At 40.0% G+C, this 19,329-nt stretch overlaps 1 protein-coding gene across 26 annotated transcripts in view; it reads left to right on the top strand.

The window, feature by feature from the left end:
• adgrl2a (adhesion G protein-coupled receptor L2a) overlaps nt 1–19,329 on the top strand; it is a 90,042-nt gene that overhangs the window by 55,667 nt on the left and 15,046 nt on the right. For 21 of the 26 annotated variants that reach the window (XM_047810324.1, XM_047810319.1, XM_047810317.1 and 18 more), the window contains 10 exons: nt 7,547–7,846; nt 8,050–8,153; nt 8,682–8,867; nt 9,517–9,555; nt 13,924–14,107; nt 14,966–15,088; nt 16,334–16,539; nt 17,157–17,330; nt 17,536–17,745; nt 18,238–18,458. In XM_047810324.1, coding sequence (XP_047666280.1) covers nt 7,547–7,846; nt 8,050–8,153; nt 8,682–8,867; nt 9,517–9,555; nt 13,924–14,107; nt 14,966–15,088; nt 16,334–16,539; nt 17,157–17,330; nt 17,536–17,745; nt 18,238–18,458 — 1,747 coding nt within the window. The remainder of the gene's footprint in view (nt 1–7,546; nt 7,847–8,049; nt 8,154–8,681; nt 8,868–9,516; nt 9,556–13,923; nt 14,108–14,965; nt 15,089–16,333; nt 16,540–17,156; nt 17,331–17,535; nt 17,746–18,237; nt 18,459–19,329) is intronic. The other 5 variants (XM_047810320.1, XM_047810321.1, XM_047810340.1 and 2 more) reach the window with 1 other exon arrangement.

Raw genomic sequence — 19,329 nt, 5'->3', positions numbered from 1 at the left:
GGCCATTCATTTACTCTACAGTCAGTGCTGTTGAAGTAAGAAATTGTCTATTTTATGGTACATTTGTGCACAAGTGATTTTCAAACTATTTGACTCCAGCCTGCCGTGAGTTTTATAGGCATACTAATGAGTGTTTATTTATCACAGCCTCTGCAATTGGCTCATAAACTCTGGTAATCACCTAATTGAGATGAGAGCCATAGTTTCTGTTCAAGTGTTTTCACCTGATATAATGCTGCGTGCTGTTGGTTGCACCTCAAGCATCAGAAAGAGTAGTCGATTCAAAAACTATTGCTTCACCGTGTTTGGGTAAACGTCTAAATAAGATGGACGGGGAAAAAAACACTTTACTGTTAGATCAGTGGCAATGCCGTGTCATGTGATTTATGGGGTAGTTAAATCATTAACTGTTCTCCTAGAGCTAAAACGAGCTCTGAATGTATGATCAAACTTTTAGTTTGATATATTACCCCTCGCTAATTGATGTGCTGGAGTCGAGCCGCAATTTCACGGATGGCTGGGTTTCCGTAGTACATGGCAAGAATCAGTGTTTCATCTGACTATTATTATGATATGAGTCCAGTAGTGTCCATGTCTGTGTGAGTTCAGAAATCGACATCTGGTTGGTGTCTAATCTTATATATATATATATATATATATATATATATATATATATAATTTGATTTTGAAGGTCGTCAACTGTCAGTTGTACTGTTTCTGCCAAATAAGGCTCCTGTAATGACCAGGGTAAGATTCAGTTCAATTTTATTTGTATTGAGCTTTTAACAATGGATACTGTTGCAAAGGAATATTTAAAAAGATGAGTATAGATCACCTATCAGTCAGAATGTTTTTAAATGCATTTCTTAACAATAATGGATATTAAATAAGTTTGAATCTGGTCTTTTGTGGGTTTGTTTAATTCATTTCTTTGTTTAAGGTCAACGAATTCCAAATGACACGTACTTGAGTTGGGTTATAAAAAAGCTTGATCAACCAGGCGTGACCAGTGCTCTAGTTAAGGCCAAGTAGTTGTACATTGGGGAGTCATTTACACACACACACACACACACACACACACACACACACACACACACACACACACACACACACACACACACACACACACACACACACACAAGACCTCTGTTCAACCTAGCAAAAGAGTGTCTGATGTCTTTCTTCTATTCTTCATTTCGCCATAATTTAATCTTGGCAGATTTACACCTATTAGCCAGCTCTCCCTTATCATACACAACTACCCACCAGGGAGAGTGAAGCCTATCACACGTGTTCTCTTTGACATAGCCAACTGCATGCCCATGGTCACAGGGCATTGTGAGCTACTCAGAGGAGTGCAATCCGCCACCTTCCGCATACCTGTGCTCACAGATGTCTACGACTGACAACGTGATGGAGTATCATCCATCTCACCCAAAGGGCAGATTTGCTCCCTTGCTTCCTATCCGCGGACAGCTCTGGTGTCATACGGGTGATGAGGTGATCGCTATTCTGTTGCGCCACTCCACACTGTGGTTTTACGTAATCATGCGATACAGCGTCACACAAAACCTAAAGCTTTGTTACTGACTATTTAGAGTATCAGCATTGGCTGTAGACTCAGCGCAAACAATCTCTTGCAGGTCTTGGACTGTTTTTGCTTCAAAGGATAAATGAGACATAGCCTAAAGTATTGGGAGACACTTAACAATATGAATGAGTGAGTGTATGAGTGGTATGTGTGCAGCTTTTTCAGGAAACCCAGTGTTCTTGGCAAGTGAGACCCAAAGAGGGCGGGCACACACACACACACACACACACACACACACACACACACACACACACACACACACACACACACACACACACACACACACACACACACACACACACACACACACACACTCTCACACCACGCCTAGTCAACTGCAGATTTTTCACTTAAGGAAAACCAATGAGATAGTGTCTAAGATGTGCTTTGTGACGTTTATGATATATCAGGAAATGTACTGCCAAAGACATTATCATAAAGTAGGTTCATGGAAAGAGGGACAGAGCTCTGAGGATCTGAGTAACTCTGTTACAGTCAGAGCAGAGCTAATTTGAGGGCAGTAAAAATGTACACAAATGCGCAAAACAAAACTAATTAGATGCAATGCATGGTAATATTGTGTATCATGCTTTTTGTGTAGTGTCTTTAAAATTGCTTGTTTATTGTAGTTCTAGGAGCACTATTAAACAGCTACAAACTAAGCTTCTTTAATTATTGCTGAAGGATTATACACATCCTGCTGTGATTTTTAAGTAGTTTTTCAGAGGATGAACTTTAATTTTTGACACCCCTATCCACCTCCTTCCCAAATGCCTGTAATTGTTTGAGCTGTGTTTTTGGACTCCCTTGTTTCCTGTTGCACTCTCCATTAGTGGCTGATTACCACCTGGGAGCAATGTTTCATTCGTGATGAAGATCAGTGTTTAACACGCTCACTCGTTGTAGTGTAGAAGAGGCACTAATCAGAGCGGGCGTCCTAGGCTTCGGCTTGGAGCTTGATAATCTACTCAGCAGTGCGCTGAAGGACCCCCGCGCCACTCCCGTAGATCCGTACGACTTCTTCACAAATTAGTCCGGGCATTGATCTCGCAGCCACACAGCCGTTAGCTACAGTTACTCAACACAGCCAGGAGCAGCTAACAGGCAACGCATTACTCATGTGAACAAGCGAGCTCTGCACATCTGAGTGTGGCTATTAAACGTAATATAGAATATACACTGGCTGTCACTTTTCATTTTTCACCACACTGTCTGTGTGCATGGACAGTGAGAGCTCTAGCAACATAGCTCCCACACTCATCCCTCTCTGTTTTTGTACTGACAACACATGACAACATTCCCCTTTTCCCACAGATCATAGATTATTGCCTTTATATTCCCAATGAATCTCTTATACCCTGCGGTGATCCCCGACTTATTATAAGAAGTTTAGGTGGTTTAAGGGGTAGAGAGTGAGGGCCTGTCATCATTGCAGCTTATGAATATACCTGTTATAAGTCTTCGCTTTCTTCCCTTAATATTTCTTTCCTGTCCTCTTCCTTGACAGCTAATTGAAGGCTCCCTTTGGGCTTGCTGTTCGACAGACATATTAATTTCAGGTTTGCTGGTCTGTTGAGCTTAAGAAAAATGGTCCTTGTTGTAGCAGAGGGCGAATTAATATCAGAGAATGCCTGGGTGCTGTGTGAATAGTGGTCGAGTGAACAATCGCTGCCATAGCTTACAGCAACCAGTGCTAGAAGAGGAGTGACAAAAATCTCATACCAGAGTGGGGTCTTGATATAATTACTACCTTTTTTTCTGGAAGGTTCTGGAATGCTTGGGAACTGACCGTATCTCTATTTCCACCACCAAGAGAGCCCCGCTTACCGTACTCGGCTCACATGGTACCTAGATAATAATTTGGCTACCCTTTTAACATAGGTACCACATGAGCAAAGCTAAAAATAGTGCTATTGATTGATCAGTCACACAGGCATCCAGATTAATGTCGTTGGCATGAATCGCACAAAAAACTTGAGCAGTAAGACAGTGTAGTGTCTGCGAATGTTTCTTCTTCTTCATCATTCATTCAAGTCAATTTAATGCCTATTTAAGAAGCCAAGCATTTTAACTGTTTAAGCACATTTAAACAACAATTTAATTCATATTCATTGTTCACTAATTCATATTCATTTGAATTTATATACTCACAGTAGCATTTCTTCAGTAACACTGAGCACCACATCTTTCCTGTGGTTCAAGCAGCAGCATGCTGGTGTATTTAATCCTTGTATGATAAGGTGTGCACTCAAAATCTTCTGCATTTCTTCTGTTTTTTTTTTTAAGTAAAGATTAAAATTGTCATACCCCTGTTTAGGCGCGTAGGCGGCCACTGAGTGAGCTTCCTTTTCTTTATTTTCACTTAGCACAGGAGAGACACGCGGCATGCATTTTGACACGAAATGAGATATGCTTGGTTTTCATTGCGAAATTGCTTCTTTGAATTTTGAGTATTTCACTACAGCTGCCTAACAAACCCAACACTACCTGATAAGCCTTTAGAAAAACTGTCAACGGTGATGAGTAGCACACACACACACACACACACACACACACACACACACACACACACACACACACACACACACACACACACACTGATTATTATTATTATTTTTTTAGAATACTACACCTATTCACTGTAACAGTGATATTTATGAGGTACAAACGCCTTATGTATGAATCGTTTTCCCCAATAGACTAATTTTATTAACACTTAGGACAATTTGAGTCTGATTGAAATCCCTTGTTAACAAGAATTAAACAGATTGGTGTCAGGGGAAGAGTATCTATGCTCCAGATTCACAAACTGTCCATTAAAGAGAGAGAGAGAGAGAGAGAGAGAGAGAGAGAGAGAGAGAGAGAGAGAGAGAGAGATTAATCTAGGAAGGCAAAAACATCATTCAAATATTTTTATGTGTTCATCTTCTGAATTTACAAACCTTGGGTCAATATGAATGTTTTTCACAACCAGCGGGCCATCAGGAAATGTACAAATAAATGCTGAAAACAAACTTTTTTGCCGTTCCAAATTATAGAGCAGCTGCACAGCGCTGGAAGTTATTATGCAATTCTGAGGTGGTGTCTACAGAACAATACGGAGGTGAATATAAAACATCGTCATCTCTGCATCACTCACTCAGCATGTGAAATTAGCCGTGACGCACAAAAAATCTGAGCTAGAAAGGTTGTTACTTCCCTTCCACCACAGCCTCGATTGCTAGGCGACCATCAGCAGCACTGCAAAGAAATCCACATGGATATACTGTATGCTCTCGAAATCTAATCATAAAGTCCTTATTTTTTACAGAACCAAAGAATCACAGACCTGACAAGGTGACACCGACTCCTGTGTATTTTTCCTTTCTCTTCGACGTGTAGCAAAATTGTAATGAGCTCAATTGGAATTGTTACTCAGATACAAGTACATTTATGGCATTTGGCAGACACCCTTATCCAGATTGACTTAGATTTTATCTTATTTTTGTACACCTGGGCAATTGAGGCTTAAGGGCCTTACTCAGGGGCCCAGCAGTGGCAGCTTGGTGGACCTGGGATTTAAACTCACAACCTTCCAGTTGGTAGTCCAAGACCTTAACCACTAGGCCACTACATTAGCAAGTAGGCTTCATGCAGTAAATGGTGGATGTAGAAATAAAAGGCTGTGTGTATTCTTAACTGTAATCAAATGCGAATTTGCAATGTATATGTGTAAACACCATCGCATGCAGTATTTCCTCTATCGCCATTCTGCATTTAATGGGTGTGTAAGAGCTGTATACATGATTTACACCTTGTCAGCCGTGCTGTTTCATGTTCTCTGCTTTCAAATACAATAATATATATTTGCAGTACCATTTTATAGAATTCGGTTAAACTCGTGCAAGAAAGCGTTTAGATCGTATGGCTGAAACTTTGATTTAGAAAACTTTAAGATGTTCACGTTCACGTTTGTTGGCTATGAGAGTAAGGATGAAGGTTACAGTAAGTAAATGAAAAGGGTAATGTGTTTTTTTTACTCTGTGTTTATAATCCTTTCTGTTTTGTATGTCTAGTGAGGTAGGTCGCACCCAAATTGCCTGATATCAAGTTGAGTTATAGTGTGCCGAGCATTTTCACAGCGCTAAATAAACACCAGTAGGGATCAGAGGAGGTTATTCTGTTTTTCCAAGTTGCCTGAATTGGATTCAGCAAAGATTCCTTTCCAAAAAAATGTTGGCAGGTATTACGGTGGGCATGGATATCACTTACACCCATTAATGTGGGTGTAAGTATTACTGACAACTCAAAACAAGGGAACGAGCAATTTACTTACCCCAAGCAGAGGCTCTGAAGACATGTGTTTTCATTTTATGTCACACTTTATTTGGTCTAATACAAGGGGCTATTTAAGCCGATGGCTACATACGTTTACAGTTTTGTACTGTTAGCCTTAAATTAAACTTCACATTTACTACAATAGTAAAATTTGATGGTAACATATCTGGATTTGCAATGGCAGATATAGTGAATGAAAGCCACATGACCTTTCAGTCAAATGCTGATATGTCCTCATTTCTTCTAGTCGCTTTCTCATGCAGCACAACCAAGCTAGGATTCAAATCAAAACCCCAGGGGTGGCACTCAGGCTAGAATTAAACCGCACCCAGCCTCAAGAAAGGTTTGTGCTGTAAAGATGCAGCGTGTTTTCTTTCCAAAGACAAACATGGAAGTTTATTGAGCGATCATTTATCTGTGAACGAGCATCAAGAGCATGTTTGTCAGTGGCACACATCAACAAAAGTAATGTCACCATGTTGGTAATGGTAAGCAGAATAGACACTGGACTTTTAGAACAAAGTTATTTCACCACACACGTTCCATCTGTCTACTCCTTGTTACACCCGTTGCTCTTTCAGCATGCATCGCATGCACTCGGGGCTTAATGAACACTGTGAATACTGTAATCCAGCACTGTAGTACTTCCCCCAGCACTAAAAAAACAGAGTCTATACACATGTTGAGAGTCAGGAAGAAGAAAAAAATGGATTAGGAGTAATGAACATTTGAGCATGGCAGAGTGTCAGAAAAAAGCTGATCAGGGGAAACATCAAGCTTTTCAGGGTGGAGTGTCTAGAGCAGTTTACTGCAGGCAGAATCGAACCAGAGCTCTCCACCCGGTCAGTTGAGACTAATTCACAGTAGGTCATGACCAATCTCACAGAGAAAGCTCTTCTGCACACACACTGGACCGGAATCTCTCACACACTCTCTGGGGCTATTATCAGCAGGCTACCAGACTAAGCTGTTTCCATCCAGCTGGAAGGAAGAGATATTGGTCAGTATTTATTTAGATTTAAACATGGTGTGATTTAACAGGTCTGTGTTTTTTATTGTACACTATTTATGCACTTCAGCCAGCTTAGTTTATTATTTATTTATTATTTATTTATTTATTTTTAGGAAGTGTGCTTTATATAACTAATGACATGTGGGCAGTGATTCATGAGCACGAATTGGCCGCAACAAAGCAGACTCTGACATTTATGAAAGCAGGGATGGCTTTATTGACGTTTTTTGCTTTCCTGATAGGATGGAAACTTAACTATTTATTTCGTGACAGAAACCTTTATTTTCCAGCCCAGTATTAAAGAAGAGATGCAGGGAATGCATGAGTGCATTTCAAAACCAATGAGTGTTTTTTGTCTATCATCTGCTGTCTTCTATGTGGATGTGCAATATAAAAATGTTTCTTTGTTGAAAGCTAATTGCGCATGCATGAAATAGGAGTCATGGACATTTTTGTTCCATCATTAATGCTTCTGCCATGTGCCTGGAATAAAATGTAGGTCATAAAAAAAAATACTATTGCTCTCTTTCTCAATTCGGAATCAAAGATTATCTGGATGAGGAACCTGCATTACCTATTTTTTTTTTAAAAAAAAGATGTACTAAATTTATCTTTCTTTCTTTCAGCCCCGCCTATCTCAGATGCCACCTCAGTTTCAGCACCTCCCCGAATGACAACCACCACAATGACAACAACAACAGCACAGCATAGAGGCCTAACAACAACCATAAACACTACAGGGACCAGGGTCGGCAACAAGCCCCCTAAACCCCCAGTGGCTCCGTCACAAACTACAACGCCTCCATCCCTGGAGTCATTCCCTTTGCCCAAGCGCTTCTGTGACAGTGTAGAGCGAAGGGACATCCTGTGGCCTCAGACACAGAGGGGCATGCTTGTGGAACGACCATGTCCCACAGGAACCAGAGGTAAGTGTGTTTGCTTCACCATATGCAATTCATTTACAAAAGCCATTAAGCAGAACACTTCTGAGGACAGGGGGGCTTTTACTTTACCTTTGAGGGTATTGTATGTTTTAGAGAGAGGGTTTGTCATAAGTTTGTGAGCACATAAAAACCTGAAATAGCTCTGTGATATGCACATATATAAATATTGTATGATGTATTTTCAGGCACCGCCTCCTACCTGTGCGTCCTCTCCACCGGGGCCTGGCACCCAAAAGGCCCTGATCTAAGCAACTGCACCTCTCACTGGGTCAATCAAGTGGCTCAGAAGGTTTGTATTAGTCCAACTGCATGACAACAGACATACAAATATCCCTAATAGCTCAGAGAGTTTGCTGAGCTCACCGTCATGAATATAAAACAGTCCCCAGTGCTAAATTTTGAGTACACGCTTCTTACTATCATTGGCTGAGATTGAGAAACGTAGCCTGGAGCTACCCAATAGGGCGCCCCGCTGCTCAATCTGATAACGCATCTTCTGAATGTTGGCTCTTAAAGGGCTAATGTGCTCTGCAAGCTGAAGTTCGAATGGGCTGCCATTAGACACAATGGACTGCCCACACCTCACGCAGCAGCAAAATTAACTTTTTTTTTTTTCCAAAGGAGAAAAAAAAAACTCTGTCTAATGCGCACAGGATGTGTTATCAGTTTTTAATTACTAAGCGATGGCTCGTGGGTGCTGTTAGCGAAGCATATTTCCTCACAGCGTGAAGATGTCATAATTAGGGGCGAGAGGCCTGCAGACGCAGAATGATATTTCTCAGCTCCTGCTGCGCGGCTAATTTGCACAATCTTTCAGATCCGGAGTGGGGAGAATGCGGCCAACCTGGCCAACGAGCTAGCTAAGCACACCAAAGGGCCCATCTTCCCCGGCGACATCAGCTCTACCATGAGGCTCATGGAGCAGCTGGTGGACATCCTGGATGCCCAGCTGCAGGAGCTGAAGCCAAAAGAAAAGGACTCTACCGGACGGAGCTTCAACAAGGTATAAGAGAATTTATCTTTGTCTCATAACTTTTATTTCTATTTGAGATTTCGGCCCATGGAGCTGATTCAGCAACTTCCTGACATTACCCTCTGTTGTCGCACTTAGTCCTGGAAATAATGTTAGAGGGAAAAAAAACACTACAGTATATCATTTTTACTTAAAGGTCATAGAAATGATCAGAGGAATTCCTTTCTGTACTTTTTTCGATGCCGGGGCTAATCAAAAGCGGCGAAGACTGCATTAGTGAGGGGTTTAAGTCAAAATAAATTCCTATTCACTGCACGATTTTTTGTTTGTTGTTGCTTTACAGCCTGTTTTTATAAGCTATTGTGGAGAGATAATTAATATAATATTATTTCAGCTATTACCAGTGATAACTGTGACTTCAGAGGGTTAAATCCTCATTAAGCATTAGAAATTTGGCATACTACTGGCGTAATAGTCTGCAGTATATTGATTCAGATTTTTTGGCCAGACACCACCTTTCAAATTTGGCCTTAATGCACATAAGAGAATGAGCAATCGAAACAGCTCATTATTGTTGCTGAAGTCCATGTGGAACAGTTATGTGAGTCTGAGGGCCAGTGTTTTCTAATGCATTTCTTTCTTTCATCTGTCTTTTTGTCTTCTTTCTAATAATAAAAAGCTTCAAAAGCGAGAACGGACATGCAGGGCATATATGAAGGTATACTTGTGCCAACGGTACTATTTTTCTTTTCTCTACACGTCCCTCCTCCCACTCCTCCTTCTTTCCCTGCCACTGCTCAGCGGCATGTTTCACTGCCATGCAGCCTCTCATTCTCTCCATCATTTGATGAATTCTTGATCGACCAGTGCCCTCCAAACTCATGCCAGCTATACTGTGGCTTGGAACCATTAGCGCTTACTAATCAGTGCAGTTTGTATCCTGCTATGGTACATGATGGTATGTGTCAGCCTTTGATTTGCAACTTGGCTGTTCATTGTTTCTTTGCTAGATCAAGAATATAAAAGATTTTTCAATTTTCAAAAAAAAAAAAAATCCCTTGATCCACTTAGGGTCCAGTGATAGTTAGTGAGGAAATGATCTGGCGAAATCAGCAGATTATTTCGGTCGGGTGAACTTTTATTTATTTATTTATTTTTGCAAAGTCAGCTATTTGCATACCTCTTTTTTACAGCAGCATGTTGGAAGGGAATTAAGGCATGATAACAGTGCAGTATTTAACTGGACAGTGACACAGTTGTTGGTTAGGCTTTCTATTCCAGCACATATTGCCATGTAAAGGAAACATTGGCTGTTATTTAAGCAATGTAACCAGGCTTAAAGTTTCATTCCTTTTACTGACATCTGAATTTTAATTTCAAATAAAGATATTCCTTATTTCAAACCACAGCCTTCAGATGTGCAGCAGGATTATCTCTCTGTCAGCAAATTCTCCATTCACTGCATTTAATGAAATGTTAATTAATGAAATATTTCAGTTTATTAAGCCTATTATTAAGGCTATTCAATCTGTTGTACAGCGTGGAAAGTAAAAAAAAAAGATGGAGGAGGGTTTGGCTGGAGGAAAAGGGCAGTAATGGACTATTTTGTACATGCTGTCACAAAGTAAATTAACTGAATACATCTGTGTGAAAAAAGGAATATCATTAACGGCTGACGTAGCATAATAAAACATAGCTAATCCCACAAAGGCCAGGCCCCTTGAATGTTTGCTAAAATGTCTTATTGACAGATGAATTTTGGCCTGGATTGAGTGAAGAACACCACACTGCAATGTTTACCAGCTGAAGAGCGAAACTTGGTGGCTGCTGTTGAGAGACTTGACCTGAACCTCATTGAGCATTACAGGCTTGACAGGGCTTTTGAGCAAGCGTTAAACAAGACCATTTTATTTAAGATTGGCACGTTATCCAGTGACTTATGATACTATGAATTGGGCCAACTATGAATAAAAAGAAGTGCAATTCCTATTTGTTTCATTCACTGTAGGTGTGTTGTGCCTGCTTTGGCATTCACAATCACATAAAGAGATGATGGATGCTTTTGAACAAACACAAAAATGACCTCATTGTGCAGTTAATGCAAATTGGATGGCTGTGCAATCTTGGGGTAAGCAGCCCTTTATACTTTGTCCCAAATATGCTTTATTGGGTTGAGACGTGGAGGCTAAACAGACCACTGAAGCCATGAAAGAAAAAGCTGTTATGCTCCTGCAACCATTCAGTGACAATACATGCCTTGAGATATGGTGTATTATGATGCTTTATGTGCAATGTGGATAAACTGTAACCATGTAGAGGGATAAATGTGTGCCAGGAAAACATTTCCCACCCCATAGGCGCTGGCTCTCTTTTGGAGGAAATGAGAGTTTCAGAGCGAGAGCTGCACAATTCCAGAACAAGTTACTGTGCTGCTTTTTTTCCAACACACAACAGGGAACATTACCATTATGTAAAATAACAGGAGTAAAACAAATTACATAACGATTGCCATTTTAGCATATAACAAAGGTAGAAAAAAGCAAACGTGCATGAGGTTGAGCTTTTTAAGCCTGCTAACATTTACATTTAATGTGGCTGTTTTAAAAAGCTTTTTAAGTGCTATAGCAGCACTCACACAGTCACAAGGTTCAGTTTCACACCTCAAGTTTATTTTTTGCCATTGTCACAGACGGCATTTGACTAGAAGCATGTCTGACATTCAGCATAGCATGCTCCTGGCCTGCAGATGAGTTTCAACTCATCATGGTGCTGGAAATAAAAAAAAAGGTTCCTGGTGGAACTTTCCTCAACACATTTCTTAACAAATTCCAATATTTCCATCGGCTCGATGCAAAAGAAATGTTTCTCGGCCAAGGCGACTTTCCCATGTTTCCCATCCCCTATGTTGTGGCCCATTTGAGACAGCGTCCCATAAGAGCTTCTGAGATGGCATTTAGCACAGCAGTCTTCAGCTCGGATGTGATTAGCCTAGTTGTGGCCCGGCTGCTTTCTTACACGATTATTGCCATCCTCTTTTGACCTCCCTGACAAGCTGTTTTCATGCACAGCGCTGGCTGAACTATTCTTTTTGTTCCGTTGTTAATAATGGTTTTGTGTGAAAAGCTCAGGACAGCTATTTGGGAGATACTAGCCTAAATATCACACCACATTAAAAATCAGTGAGGTCACTTCAGATGCATAAGTGAATAATAATTGATGCTAGACATGTGCACCCGACTGATTTATACCCGATGCTGTAACTTTGTTTATATACATACGTTATACATTTGTTGGGGAGAAATAAATAGGCAAATGAGTATAAATGTAATATCCTGCGAAAGGATCGTATATGCTGTATAGAATTTATTGAAAAAAATTCATTTGTGTTTTAGAGCAGTTTGTGTTACTTGCTCATTTCCATGATGCAAGGTGTAAATCAGATTCATAATCACTTTGTCAATTTACCATTTCCTAAAGAATCAAGCGGAATTGATGGGACTACAGATGCTACAAAGGCTTTTAAAGGAAAGTCACAGGAAACTGGAAACCCTGTTACTCAGAGTAACAAGCTGTTGATAGTCAGACACCAGTGTCAACAACAGCTAGCGGCAGTAGCCTGCAGGTATGAGTAAGAAAGATAGATGAAGAGCAGGAGTTTGGAGCCACACAGAAAATTGCAACATCACAAGTAGATGGCAGGAGACAGGCCTGCATTGTGAAGTATTTTGGATAAACAGACGAGTTCTTTTGCACTGTGATATTGTGCACTTATAATGTTGTTTTGTAAAAGTAAGGATTTTTGCATATATTTGCATATTATTAGCACATAGGAGAGCTGGATGTGGATAAGTCTGCTTGGGTTTTTTTTATTTTGGAATATTTAATGATGGATTGTGCAGTCGACATCTCCTGACCCCCCACAGTTTGTGTCAGTACCCCCTGCTAGAACCATCTTATCACTGCAAGCCTTAAGCATATTAAAACTACATGCCCTAGGACTATGTCACAGCACTGAACACTAGCATCCTATGTTAGGCAGTGAACTAGTTACGTTCTGATATCTGATGATCTATTAAATCATTGCCTCCCAAACTGACATTGTCAATTGGCGATTGTGTCCACGACGATGGGAAGCAGGGCACATCTTATTTTTGAAGCAAAGCTTCTTCTTCTTTTTTTTTTTTTTTGAGACACACAGTATAACTTTTAGTGAAACAGGTCAGTGTGAATAGTGCCTTGGATTTGGCAAGTTACTGACATCTTAACTGTGGATGATGTGACTACTAGCTGGTCATTTCATAGTAGATTAAACTGTGATTGATTGACAGATTGTTTAGTAGCTATGGTGATGCCGTTGTAAGGCCCATCTGTGTTGGGTAGATGTGCTATGATATATTTACATTTACATTTGTTCATTTAGCAGACGCTTTCATTCAAACCGACAGCTAGAGTGTGTCTAAAAGAGGCATTGAGCGGTCAAGCATGTATTTGGATTGATTGTGATGTGCTGCTTGTTCAGAAAGCTGTTTTTTGTCAATACATGTCTGAGTTATTTGTTAAACTACATTGTTTATCACTATGCGGGAAGCTTTGTGCTCTCACTGCTGGAATGCTATGGCTGGTGCCTGTCTGCACAGTGGTGGCCAGGGAGCTTTGTGCTACATGCTACATTTCTGCTACATTTGGTGTTTTGGTGTATTGGATGTAAATACCTTCAAAATGTACCCTGGCATTCGGCACTTTCTACATAGTGTCATAATTTAAATTCAATTATGATAAAATTTCTGTGCTGAAATACAGGTCCAAAATGCTAAAAACTGTATTACTGTCCAGTTTCTTACAAACATTATTATTTTTTTCCTCTGTCTTTTCTTTAATGATTGTGCTTATGGTGGATGGAATGTGCTTTCAGGCAGATCAATTAAAAAAATTGATTAAGAAAACATGGTGGTCATGGTGTTAAAGCATGTATGTTTGTTTTAGTTGCCATAGGCTATCTAGCACTAGTATAAAGCAAAAAAGTTTGGCCTTTGACCTCATTGTCATAAGTGCTAACCTGATCGTTTCTTTTTTTATTTGGTTGTAGGCTATTGTGGATACCGTGGACAACCTGCTTCGTCCAGAAGCACTGAAGTCTTGGAGAGGCATGAATATCACAGAGCAGACTCATGCTGCCACCATGTTACTGGACACTCTCGAGGAAGGAGCTTTCGTACTCGCAGACAATCTAATGGAACCGGCGATTGTGAAAGTGCCAGCTAGCAATATAAGTGAGTACTGCCAATAAATGTGGCTAATCTAAAATTTGGCTTACCTGCCACAATGGGATTTTGAGTCTTGACATTTAAGAGTGCATTTGCTTTATGTGTCAACTTGTGTCTGTTCCACTGAATAAATAAGCAGCGCTAAAAATCCGTGTTTCATTTAATTAAATGCAAGTCAGTCATTTGGGATGTGACCTTAGAACTACAGACACTGAAGCAGACTGTTGTGTTCAAGCTACTGAGGACACTGTACAAAAAAAAACAAAGAATGACCAGGAGCTTTGACAGTGCATGACTTCAAAACTACTTTTGGTTAAAATCTCTTCCATTAAAGATATAAAGAAGTGATTTAGCAAGCAGTACATCAACAAAAAGATTTTGTCCATCACTGAAAACAAATTAGTGCATTTTCAAAAACGATGCAGCCTGCCGGTTGTTGACGTCTCATCTGCACAATAACTTTTCCAGCTTTTCAAGGGCATGAAACGCTCCTGCTATCACAAAGTCAGTAATTACTATCAGCTTTGATGAATGGAAATAGGTGGTTACAATCAGAGGGTAATTGCTTGTACCCAACATTTTGTGCTTTGAGAGCGAATTTCACAACAAAAGGCATCTAAAAAGAGATGATAATTTTGATATTTGATTTTATTATATGTGACAAAATTCTCAAACGCCTCTTTAGTCCATTTTAATTAATAAAAAAAAAAGTGTGATTGGCCAAATATTTGTCCTTAGACATGTAATCCATTTTGCTGGTTGTTTTTTGTTCTTTTCTATGGGCCCCATTTTGAATGTAGGAATAGTGAGATAAAAATAAATGCCTCCATACAAACTGCTTTTCTTTTCTCTTTCTTTATCTAGTCCTGGATGTTTATGTGTTGAGCACAGATGGCCAGGTGCAGGACTTCAAATTTCCCCAAAGCAGCAAGGGTGGTATATCTATCCAGCTGACAGCCAATACGGTCAAACTGAACAGTCGGAATGGTAAAAACAAACACACACACACACACACACACACACACACACACACACACACACACACACACACACACACACACACACACACACACTACACCCCCCCCACACACAGCAGTGTTAATTGCCGCTGCATGTTTTTTTTTTTTTTGCCTGTAACCATGGAGAAGGTGAAAACTGTCAGGTTTTTATTTATTTTGCTTTTTTTTTTACCTTCACCAGTCTACATAAATGCACCTGCACATCTGATTTAGGTAACTTGTTTCAGGTGCCTTTATTTGAAAGATCTGCCTACTGCAAAAACATGACATTTGAACATTGCCTATTTTGGGCTGGTCTGAAAATAGATGTGTAATAACTGTGCATGCTGAAAACTCATCACTGAAATATTAAGTGAGTTTTCTGGAGAAACAAACAATCTGGTCGAAGGAGCCTGGGCAAAAGAAACTATCGTTAGATAAAGTGTGTGTGTGTGCATTTGTGTGTGTGTGTGTGTGTGTGTGTGTGTGTGTGTGTGTGTGTGTGTGTGTGTGTGTGTGTGTGTGTGTGTGTGTGTGTGTGTGTGTGTGATATTTCCACAGTTAAATTAGGTAAAACTCACTTGGAAGCCTAAGTCTTAACAGAACTGAGTGTATTCTATACAGTGAATGACCAGATTAAATGTCTCTATTGATTATTCTTATATGACATATGGATGTTTGAAAAGACACAAGGTCTTTATTAGAGGTCTTGGTCTTTATTTATTTTTTTTCTGATGGCAGTTGAATGCATTGGTTCTGTGGTGGGTGCGCAGGGCAATATGTTTCTTTTCCTTCAGGAGCACAGCACACCAACTTATTGATTTCAGACTTATAACACAGCACTGACGCCATCCCTTAGGCGAGACTGTCTAAAGACTTTTAGTCGTATTAATAACGCTGGAACGGTGGGCATGACTCGGCATATCTAGGGAGCTCCTGGATATCAGCAGTTTTAGCTCAGATATTGCATCTCTGTCTGAAGCTGTTCATCTCACCACTTCTCTTGTACACACTTTTCTTTAAAAAAAAATTCCTGAACGTTAGCTTTCTGTCTCTTATTGCTGGCTTCTTCTCACTTTGTTTATAGTTATACAAAGCAGCAAGTGGAATTCTGTGTAATCACAGTCTGTCTCCATATACATTAATGCATACCTGTTGTGGGCTACAGAAACCTAATCTTCATAAATCACCGTATGACCTCTTTCATGTTGTTTTCATTACCTTTTATGTACAGGTGTTGCCAAGTTGGTGTTTGCTCTGTACAAAAACCTGGGCCAGTTTCTGAGCACAGAGAACGCAACAATCAAACTGGGCAGTGAGGCGAATGGGCACAACCTCAGCGTGGCCGTAAACTCAGATGTCATCTCTGCCTCAATCAACAAGGAATCCAGTCGAGTCTATATAACCGAGCCAGTGATTTTTACCCTGGAACACATTGATGTGAGTCCCACAGCTAAACAAACACACAAGTCTTGAGTGCAGTGGGAAGGCAGAGAGAAAAGCTGAGGAGATTATAAGCTTTTCCTTGTTTTTAAATACCCAGTGGGGTCAGAGTGGAGTTTGTTAAAACCATTGAACATGAAATTAACTAAGAATGAACTGTTGATTATTAGGGGGTCTTGACGAAATTCCTAATGAATACTAATTTGTTTGTCGACATTAGGACGTAAATGATACAATTTCCCTTTTTTTTTCCGATTGGAAAATTAACTCCCAGATTAGCCAGACAATGTGGGATGAAATTACCAGAAGACCAATTATCATTTGTCTTTTAAAGTGGTCAGAAGTGCTCCCAGAGGAAGCCTCTGCTGCTTGATTTTTCCTCTCTATCAAAGTAATTGTGTGATTTTCACAGACATGCCTTAAAACCATTATGCTCTCTATTAGAAGCTCATATAATCAATGGTCCCATGCTCAATTTCGCACTTGTTTTGCAATGGCACTGCACACCGAGTGGTTTACTTTCTTAAGCTTTTTGATGATTTTTAAGGAGTCGAATTAATGCTTTACAATTTAGGTGTACAACAACACAAATAATTTGTCTTCTGTTTTGTCAGATGCAACACTATTTCAACTCAAACTGCTCCTTTTGGAATTACTCAGAAAGGAGCATGATGGGATACTGGTCCACACAAGGCTGCAAGCTGGTTAAGTCTAACAAAACCCACACGACCTGCTCGTGCAGCCATTTGACAAATTTCGCCGTCCTTATGGCCCATCAGGAAATACTGGTAAGATCAGATCGGAAGGACTCAATGGTCCAGTAACCCTCACCCTCTTATGTGTTTCGAATGTATACAATACAGGCTGTGTTTGTAGCTCTTAGGAAGCTAGAACAGATGGTTGTGACACACATGATCTATCATTGCCTTGGCAAAACATTTTATTCATCTCTTCTCCCTATATGTCCTCTCCCTCCATCCTGTCGTTCTCCAGGGCCCAGGCAGAGAGCACAAGCTGCTGCTGACGGTCATCACTCGTGTGGGCATTGTGGTCTCACTCGTCTGCTTGGCCATGTGCATCTTCACATTCTGCTTCTTCCGTGGCCTGCAGAGTGACAGGAACACCATCCACAAGAACCTTTGCATTAACCTCTTCATCGCTGAACTCGTCTTTCTAATTGGTCACAGTGTGACAGAACTCAGGGTAAGCTCTGTGGGCGAACCATTAATTCTGTGATTCAGTTATTTCTGTCATATGACATGTCACACCAAGTTGCCGCTTCCTCCAAACGAAAAATTTAAACAATTACATTTTTCAGCTGTAGATGTAGAAGAAGCAGCCAGACATGTTTCATTTGTACTTTTAAGTCATTTGTTTATTTAGTTTCTGTTAAACACAACTGTATGAGTTAATAGGGAGTTGGTTTCTCAATAAGAAATAATAGCAGAAGTATCTGAGTAACTGCATTATGCAGACCATTTATTGTTTTTATATATTCTTCATAGCTTCATGTCTGATGGTGCAAAGCTCCATTTTGGGACTGTTAATCTATACTTTTTTAAATATTGTCGAACACAAGCACTACATAATAATTTTGCCATCAGCCGTTTTTTATGTTAGGGCAGAATATATTTTTGAATCTGTTTAATAGTAGAGACCATGTTTATCATGCTATGCTCTTTGTGTGTCTCGCAGATTGGTTGTGCGATCATTGCTGGTGTCCTGCATTATTTCTTCTTATCCTCTTTTGCTTGGATGTGTTTGGAGGGAGTTCATCTCTATCTCATGCTCGTAGACATCTTTGAAAGTGAATATTCACGAAAGAAATATTACTACATTTCGGGCTACCTGTTTCCTGCCATCGTTGTAGGAGTGTCTGCGGCTGTGGATTACGGGAGCTATGGAACAGAAAAGGCGTAAGTCAATGCAAAGGTTTGCTTATTTCCAGTGTTTGCGGAAGTCTGCTGAGGACTGGTAACTTTACAACTTTCTGTACATTGCAGCATTGATGAGCCAAACACACACACACACACACACACACACACACACACACACACACACACACACACACACAAACAGAGTAAATCTTTAAGAGGACATCTGAAGTGACTGTGGTTTTTATCGGCTCAAAAAGCCTCTAGCGAGTGCTTGTTTGTAAAACACTCTCTAACAAAGACAAGTGCTGCATGAGAAGGCTTTTACACAGATTAATGATAGTGTTTTAGCTCAGGCTAGAGGTACTAAGGGCTCCTCTTTGTGTGTGTGCGTGTGTGTGTGTGTGTGTGTGTGTGTGTGTGTGTGTGTGTGTGTGTGTGTGTGTGTGTGTGTGTGTTAATGTGTGTGTTAATGTGTGTGTTAATGTGTGCCTGATGCAGGTCACACTGCCTTGTCTAGGCTTTTTCTTTATCATGGCTAAAGACAGAAATTTATGTCATACAGAGTTCTACAAAGAAATATATAGTAAATAATGGCTTATCATTTTAACTTTTGTGTGCTCTGTGTGTGTGTGTGTGTGTGTGTTGCCATGTTTCTATATATTTGTCGAAATTGTCAGATGTACAATCGATAGAAAAAGTTTACACACCTCAGTTAAAATGGCAGGTTTTTGTCACGCAAGACAATCAAACCAGGATGTTTGAATCATCTCAGAAGTTACATAAATAGGTTATTGTTGCTTTTTTATTTTATATATTTTGTCGTTTTTTTAAACGTTGTCCTTTTTTTTCTTTTTTTATACGTTTTTCCATTGAGGGTAGAAAAAGTTTTGACATGATTTATCTTGGTTTT

The sequence above is a fragment of the Tachysurus fulvidraco genome, chromosome 2 (assembly GCF_022655615.1).
Source record: "Tachysurus fulvidraco isolate hzauxx_2018 chromosome 2, HZAU_PFXX_2.0, whole genome shotgun sequence".
In the NCBI taxonomy this organism is placed as follows: domain Eukaryota; kingdom Metazoa; phylum Chordata; class Actinopteri; order Siluriformes; family Bagridae; genus Tachysurus; species Tachysurus fulvidraco.
The sequence above is the reverse complement of the archived record's forward strand: the minus strand, read 5'-3'. Positions and strand labels throughout refer to the sequence as shown.